The sequence below is a fragment of the Teleopsis dalmanni genome, unplaced genomic scaffold (genome assembly GCF_002237135.1).
Source record: "Teleopsis dalmanni isolate 2A unplaced genomic scaffold, ASM223713v2 unscaffolded_contig_0725, whole genome shotgun sequence".
In the NCBI taxonomy this organism is placed as follows: Eukaryota; Metazoa; Arthropoda; class Insecta; order Diptera; family Diopsidae; genus Teleopsis; species Teleopsis dalmanni.
This window is the reverse complement of record NW_024032107.1, coordinates 1-9,540: the sequence shown is the minus strand read 5'-3', so window position 1 is coordinate 9,540 and position 9,540 is coordinate 1. Positions and strand designations below refer to the sequence as shown.

General features: G+C 19.5%; 1 protein-coding gene and 1 pseudogene across 1 annotated transcript; one reads left to right on the top strand and one right to left on the bottom strand.

Annotated features, from left to right (window-relative positions):
* Positions 1 to 321: 321 nt before the first annotated feature.
* LOC119663661 lies at positions 322 to 2,781 on the bottom strand (annotated as a pseudogene).
* Positions 2,782 to 4,318: 1,537 nt separating this feature from the next.
* On the top strand, positions 4,319 to 5,455 carry LOC119663659 (cytochrome b-like). Its single transcript, XM_038073268.1, is given in 1 exon segment — positions 4,319 to 5,455. A coding segment is annotated over 1 exon segment (1,137 nt).
* Positions 5,456 to 9,540: the final 4,085 nt, after the last annotated feature.

Genomic DNA, 9,540 nt, shown 5'->3' with positions numbered 1-9,540 from the left:
ATTCCAATTAAAGAAATATGATGAACAAAAAAAAGCTGCTAACTTTTATTTTTAATGGTTAAATTCCATTTATATTTCTATATTTATTTATTAGTTTAATAAAAACATTACATTTTCATTGTAAAAATAAATATTATTATTTATAAATTACTAATTTTAATTCTTTAAGTATTTAAAGATAACATAAATCTCCCTTACAACTTCAACGTAATACTCTAATTATAAGCTATTTAAACACCAAATAACAAAAAATATTAGTACAAAAAAAAATAAACTTATTAATATTATAATTAAACTATTATTCTGCAAAATTTGATTAAATTTTGAATATCCCAATAAATTTTTATATAAATAAAATCCTCCAAAAAATTCAGATCAACCCTGATCAAAACTTTTATACAAATTTTTACCTAAAAATAAAAAATTAAAAATTAACCCATATGTAACAATATTAGGCATAAATCACATCGAACCAAAAAATAAAGAAATAAAATAATTTTGTAAAGATTTATTGAAAAAATATAAAGAAATTTTTGAAATATAATATCCTACTAATCCCCCTAAAATACACACAATTAAAGTTAATAATTTTAATAAAAAAGGTAAACAAATTATTGAAGGGGTGCCAAATAACAGTCAATTTAAAAATCCTCCACCAATAATTCTTATAAATAATAAACCAGATATTCCTTTTAATATAATTCAACTATTATCTCTCAATAAATTTAAACTATAAAAATTAAAATTTCCAACTAATGAATAATAAACTAAACGAATTGAATATCTAACTGTTAATCCTGTAGAAAAGAAAAAAAGAAAAAAAGAAAATATATTAATATAACTCAATGATACAATTTCTAAAATTATATCTTTAGAATAAAATCCAGCCAAAAAAGGTATTCCACATAAAGCTAAATTAGCAATATTAAAATATCTACATGTAAAAGGTATATAACTTCTTAATCCTCCTATTAAACGAATGTCTTGTAAATTATTTATATTATGAATAATAGCCCCAGCACACATAAATAATAATGCTTTAAATAAAGCATGAGTTAATAAATGGAAAAAAGCTAATTTATAAAATCCTATAGATAAAATTCTCATTATTAACCCCAATTGACTTAAAGTAGATAATGCAATAATTTTTTTAAATCAAACTCAAAATTAGCTCCTAACCCTGATATAAATATTGTCAATCCTGAAATTAATAACAATCTTTGTCCTAAAATTGTATCTCCAATTAATAAATTAAACCGGATTAATAAATAAACTCCAGCAGTAACAAGAGTAGATGAATGTACCAAAGCTGACACAGGAGTAGGGGCTGCTATTGCTGCAGGTAACCAAGCTGAAAATGGAATTTGAGCTCTTTTAGTTATTGCCGCCAATACAATTAATATACCAATAATCAATATATTTATATCTAAAATATTAAATTTTAATAAAAAAATATAATTTCAAGATCCATAATTTAATATTCAAGCAATCGCTAATAATAAAGCAACATCTCCAATACGATTTGATAAAACAGTTAATATACCTGCATTATAAGATTTTACATTTTGAAAATAAATCACTAATAAATAAGAAACTAACCCTAAACCATCTCATCCTAATAAAATTCTAATTAAATTTGGAGAAATAATTAAAAATATCATTGATATAACAAATAACAAAACTAATAAAATAAATCGATTAATATTTATATCTCCTGCTATATATTCTTTTCTATAATAAATTACTAAAGACGAAATTAATAATACAAAACATATAAAAATTAATCTTATTCAATCAAATAAAAAAGTTATTACAATTCTAATTCTATTTAAAGAAATTAATTCTCATTCTAAAAAAATTGAATAATCATGATTAATAAATATTAAACCAAAAATAAAAGAAATAATTCTTAAATTAATTAATAATCAAAATCTTATTCTACATAAAGATAAATTTTTCACAATTTAAAATAAAATTTTATATTTTTGACACCACAAATCAATGTTTTAATTAAACTATTTAAATATAATCAAAAAAAATTATTTCACTTTTTATAATCAATAAATTTAAAGGAACCCAGTGTAATAATAGTAATAAAAATTCTCGTATATTATTTATTCTAAAAGAATAAACCCCTGAATAAATTTTTCCATGTTGTCTATAAGAATACAAATATAAAGTATAAGCTGCTCTAAAAAAAGATAAAAATGATAAAGCAATCATTGAATATCAAGATCAACTTACAATTCTATTTATTAAAGAAATTTCTCCTAATAAATTTAATGTAGGAGGAGCAGCTATATTTCCAGATCTTAATAAAAATCATCATAAAGTTAAAGAAGGTATAAAATTTAATAACCCTTTATTAATTAATAATCTTCGTCTACCTAACCGCTCATATCTAATATTAGCTAAACAAAATAAACCTGAAGAACATAATCCATGACCAATTATTAATCTATACCCTCCACAAATTCCTCAATTTCTTAAATTCATAATTCCTGCTAAAACAATCCCTATATGAGCAACAGAAGAATAAGCAATTAATGACTTTATATCAACTTGACGTAAACAATTTAATCTAATTAAAATTCCTCCAATTAAAGAAATTCTAATAAAAAAATAATTAAATTTTAAACAAACAAATGAAATAAATGAAAATACCCGTAAAAGTCCATACCCTCCTAATTTCAATATAATTCCAGCTAAAATCATTGAACCAGAAATTGGAGCTTCAACATGAGCTTTAGGTAACCATAAATGAACCAAAAATATAGGCATTTTAACCAAAAAAGCTAAAATTATCGAAAAATATAATAATTCATAATTAAACATATAATTACTTAAAAAATAAAAATTTAAATTTCCTAATTTTTCATATAAATAAAAAATTCCAATTAATATAGGCAAAGATACAAATAAAGTATAAAACAATAAATAAATTCCAGCTTGTAAACGCTCAGGTTGATACCCTCACCCTAAAATTAATAATAAAGTTGGAATTAAACTCCCTTCAAAAAATAAGTAAAAAGCAAAAATATTTATTCTAGAAAAAGTTAAAAATAAAAAAATAACATAAAAATTACATTCACTAAAAATAAATTATTATAATTTTTAAATTTTTGAATTTTTTCACTTGCTATTAATATTAATGCACAAATTCAAAATCTTAATAAAATTAATCCATAAGAAATTATATCACATCCTAAAAAATAAGAAATACTTATAAAATAATTTATATAAATATTAAATAAAATAAAAATAAAACTAATAAAAAATAATATATTTTGAACCATTCAAAATATACTATTTAAAAAACAAATAGGAACCAAAAATAAAATAAAAAAAATAAATTTTAACATTATAAAATTCTAAATGATTGAAAATAATCATTTCCATGAGTACGAATTATAGAAACTAAAATAGAAATTCCTAAAGCTCCTTCACAAACTCTAAATGTTAAATATATTATTATAAAATAATTTCTATAATCTATTATATTTATATAACTATATAATAAAAAATAAATTATTAAAATAATAAATTCTAAACTTAATAACATAGATAATAAACGTTTTCGATTAAAAATAAAAGAAAAAATCCCTATCAATACTATTACACAACAAAATAATCAAAAATAAATTATCATTTTTTAGTTTTAATAGTTTAATAAAAACATTGGTCTTGTAAATCAAAAATAAGAATAATTTTTTTAGAACTCTCAAGAAAAAAGAAATAATTCTTTATCATAAATTCCCAAAATTTATATGTTAATTAAACTATTTCTTAAAATCATACATATATTAATTTTAACTATAATACTAATTTCAAGTATTACATTTTTATTCTTAAAACACCCATTATCTATTGGATTAATACTGTTAATTCAAACTATTTTAATTTCAATAATTTCAGGACTAATTTCAAAAACATTTTGATTTTCCTATATTTTATTCTTAATTTTTTTAGGACTACATTATTAGTTTTATTTATTTATGTAACAGCAATTGCTTCAAATGAAATATTTTCATTTTCAATTAAAATACTAATATGAACAATTTCATTAATCACAAGAATTTTATTTTTATGAATTATTTTTTACAATTATATTAATATAGATATATTTACAAATAATGAATCAATATTATTAATTAATTTAAAAATTATAATTAAAGAAAATTCATATATTTTAACTAAACTTTATAATTACCCTACAAATTTTATAACAATTTTTTTAATAAATTATCTTTTAATTACTTTAATTGCAATTGTAAAAATTACTAATATATTTTTTGGACCAATTCGATTTATAAAATAAATGAATAAACCAATATGAATTAAACACCCACTTTTCAAAATTATAAATAATTCTTTAATTGATTTACCAACTCCAATTAATATCTCTTCTTGATGAAATTTTGGATCTCTTTTAGGATTATGTTTAATCATTCAAATTTTAACTGGATTATTTTTAGCTATACATTACACAGCAGATATTAATATAGCTTTTAATAGAATTAGACACATTTGTCGAGATGTAAATTATGGATGACTATTACGAACTCTTCATGCTAATGGAGCTTTATTTTTTTTTATTTGTATTTATCTTCATATTGGACGAGGAATTTATTACAATTCTTATAAATATACACAAACCTGACTAGTTGAAGTAATTATTTTATTTTTAGTAATAGCAACAGCCTTTATAGGATATGTATTACCACGGGGACAAATATCTTTTTGAGGAGCAACTGTAATTACTAATTTATTATCTGCTATTCCTTATTTAGGTATTGATTTAGTACAATGAGTTTGAGGAGGATTTGCAGTTGATAATCCAACATTAACACGATTTTTTACTTTTCACTTCATTTTACCTTTTATTGTTTTAGCAATAACTATAATTCATCTTTTATTTCTTCATCAAACAGGATCAAATAACCCAATAGGACTAAATTCAAGTATTGATAAAATCCCATTTCATCCCTATTTCACTTTTAAAGATATTACCGGATTTATTATTCTAATTATAAGACTTATTCTATTAACTTTAATAAATCCCTATTTATTAGGAGACCCAGATAATTTTATTCCAGCTAATCCTTTAGTAACTCCTATTCACATTCAACCAGAATGATATTTTCTGTTTGCTTATGCAATTTTACGTTCAATTCCTAACAAATTAGGAGGAGTAATTGCATTAGTTACATCTATTGCTATTTTAATAATTATACCTTTTTATAATATAAGCAAATTTCAAGGATTACAATTTTATCCCATTAACCAATTTTTATTTTGAATTATACTATCCACTGTAATTTTATTAACTTGAATTGAAGCTCGATCAGTTAAAGAACCTTATGTTATAATTGGACAAATTCTAACATTTATTTATTTTTTATACTTTTTAATTAACCCTTTAATTAATAAATGATGAGATAACTTACTAAATTAAATGTAAGTTAATTAGCTTGAAATAAGCATATATTTTGAAAATATAAGATAGAATTAAAATTTTCTATTAACTTTACTAAAAATAATTCATATAAATAAATATATTTTTAACCCAACTATAAATAATAAAAAATTTAATGAATATGGTAAATAACACTTTCAAGATAAATATATTAACTTATCATATCTAAATCGAGGTAAAGTCCCCCGAACTCAAATAAATAAAAAAGAAATAATAACTAATTGAAAAAAAATATTAAATTAAATAAATTACATCCTAAAAAAATTACACAAAATAATATTCTTATAAATAAAATTCTCGAATACTCCGCTAAAAAAATTAATGCAAAACCTCCTCTTCTATATTCTACATTAAATCCAGATACTAATTCTGATTCCCCCTCAGCAAAATCAAATGGAGTACGATTAGTTTCCGCTAAACAAATTCTTAATCAAATAAAACCCATAGGAAATAAAAAAAATAAAAACCAAATATAATATTGAAATTTTATAAAATCAATTATATTATATCTTTCAATTAAAAAAATAAAAGATAGTAAAATTAAAGCCAATCTTACTTCATAAGAAATAGTTTGAGCAACAGCTCGTAAACCTCCTAATAAAGAATAATTTGAATTTCTTGATCATCCTGCAATTATTACAGTATACACTCCTATTCTTGTAATTCTTAAAAAAAATAACAAACTTAAATTAAAACTATTCAATCTTCTTAAAACAGGTATGCATATTCACACCAACAAAGATAAAAATAATGAAAAAATAGGAGAATAATAGTAACAAATATAATTTGACATTAAAGGATAAGTCTGTTCTTTAGTAAATAATTTAATTGCATCACTAAAAGGTTGAACTACTCCAATAAAACCCACTTTATTTGGTTCTTTACGAATCTGAATATAACCTAAAACTTTTCGTTCCAACAATGTTAAAAAAGCTACACCCACTAAAACACAAATAATTAATAATAAACTTCTTAATAAAGATATAATAATTTCATTTAAAAACAAGTACTACTTATAATTTTTAAATTATATAAATAAATTCTAAATTTATTGCACTAATCTGCCAAAATAGTAATTAAATTCATTCATAAAATAATTTCTTAAAAATAAATATTAATTCCTTTCGTACTAAAATATTTTATTAAATCAAAATAGAAACCAACCTGGCTTATACCGGTTTGAACTCAGATCATGTAAGAATAAAAAGTCGAACAGACTTAATATTTAAACTTATACATTTAAATATGAATCTTAATCCAACATCGTGGTCGCAAACTTTTTTATCGATAAGAACTCTTTGCTTTTATCCCTAATGTAACTCAATTTTTTAATCACTAATAATGGATCACTTAATCATAAATAAATGATAAAAATTATAAAAAGTTATTTAAATTTTAATATCACCCCAATAAAATTAATTAATAAATTTATAATAAAAAAAATCAAAATAAATCAAAAACTATTTAATAATCAAGATTTATAGGGTCTTCTCGTCTTTTGAATATATTTTAGGTTTTTAAATAAAAAATAAAACTCTATTAAAATTTTAAATAAAACAGTCTATATCTCGTCTAACCATTCATTCCAGCCTTCAATTAAAAGACTAATGATTATGCTACCTTTGCACAGTTAATATACTGCGGCCTTTTAAATTTTTCAATTTTCAGGTTAAACTTTAAATAAAATACAAAAAGAGATGTTTCTGGTTAACAGGCGAATATAAGATTTGACGAATTCTTTTCAAATTTTAATATTTAAACATACTAATATACTAATTTTATCATTATTATTTAATAAATTAAATCATAAATAAAACTTTAATATATACTTAAAATATAATAAATATTTGGTATTAAAAAATAAATTATAAAAAATTTTTTAATAATTGCTAATTCTAAGAATACAATTAATTAAAATACAAAAATTTATAATAATTTATTTTATAGCTTATCCCATTAAATATTAAATTAATTATTTACATAAATAAATTAAACAATAATTAATTCTAAATTAAATTTATTTCTTAAAAAACTAGATACCATATAAAACGAAAAACATTTCATTTCTAAATATTTATTAAAAATAATATTATTACATCAACTTTTATAAATTTTTAACTAAATTTTTATAAATTTTAAATAAATACACAAGGCACAATAATTAAAATTTTCTTTTGACACAAAAATTTTTGAACATATTTTAATTTTATTCTTCAATATTAATTCACTATAATAAAAAATACTTTTTTAATAAATTCTGCTAAAAATTATAAATTTATAATTATTTTTAATATTTAATTTTTAAGAATAAAGTAATTAATAAATAAATTTAGATCAATTCATAATGATTTACACAAAAATCCTTCCAATGTAAATGAAATACTTTATTAACTAAGCTTTAAATTGTCATTCTAGATACACTTTCCAGTACATCTACTATGTTACGACTTATCTTATTTTAAAATAAGAGCGACGGCCGATATGTACATATTTTAGAGGTAAAATCAATTTATTTGTCTTTATAAATTAACTTCCAATTCCACTTTTAATTAATTTTTCATATTAATATTCATATAAATACTATTAATGTAACTCATCTCTACTTAAATATAAGCTGAAATAAAATTTATCTATAAATTTAAGAAAATTATTACTCTTTTAAAATATTCTGATAACGATAGATTACAGTATATGAACCGATTGCAAATTTAAGTAAGGTTCAACGTGGATTATCAATTATAGGACAAGCTCCTTTGAATAGACTAAACTACCGCCAAATTTTTTAATTTTCAAGAACATAACTATTACTACTTAAAAACCTAAATTCTACATTTTTAATAATAGGGTATCTAATCCTAGTTTATATCAAACATTTTTTAGCTTCAATTAAATTTAAATAAATTTTTAATTAACTTATAATTTCACCTAATAAATTAATTTTAAATTTAACATAAATAATTTCGTTAATTTTAAAATAAAACATTTATATTATTTGTTTAACCGCAACTGCTGGCACAAATTTTGTTAATATTATATTTATAACTAATTCCTAAATTCTTAAATTATTAATATCAATTACTACGATTAAGTAAATTTAAAAAATTTCTTATATTAATTTAAAACCACACAAAAATTTATATGTAAAATTAATTTTAAACAATCTTATAAGCTAAAATAAAACTTTATAATAATTGCCAAAAATTTTATATATATCATAAGTTTATTAATTTATTTTCGTAAAATAATAAAATTTAATATAAATATATAAATTAAATAATTTATTTTTGATCCATATAAATAATTCTTTCTTCAAACATTTTCGCTCCTTTAATAATAATTTACCATAAATTTATATATATCATAAATTTATTATTTAATTTATGTAGAAAAATAAAATTTAATGTAAATATATAAATTAAATAATTTATTTTTAATCCATAAAAATAATTCTTTCCTCACACTTTTGCCCCTTTAATACATATTTACAAAAATTTTAAATGAAAAATAATTTTATTATCCATTTTTTAATAAATAATAAAATTTAATAAATATCCATAAACTAAATAAAATATTTATTAATCCATAAAAATAATTCTTTCCTCACATTTTTCCCCCTTTAATACATATTTACAAAAATTTTAAATGAAAAATAATTTTATTATCCATTTTTTAATAAATAATAAAATTTAATAAATATCCATAAACTAAATAAAATATTTATTAATCCATAAAAATAATTCTTTCCTCACATTTTTGCCCCTTTAATACATATTTACAAAAATTTTAAATGAAAAATAATTTTATTATCCATTTTTTAATAAATAATAAAATTTAATAAATATCCATAAACTAAATAAAATATTTATTAATCCATAAAAATAATTCTTTCCTCACATCTTTGCCCCCTTTAATACATATTTACAAAAATTTTAAATGAAAAATAATTTTATTATCCATTTTTTAATAAATAATAAAATTTAATAAATATCCATAAACTAAATAAAATATTTATTAATCCATAAAAATAATTCTTTCCTCACATTTTTCCCCCTTTAATACATATT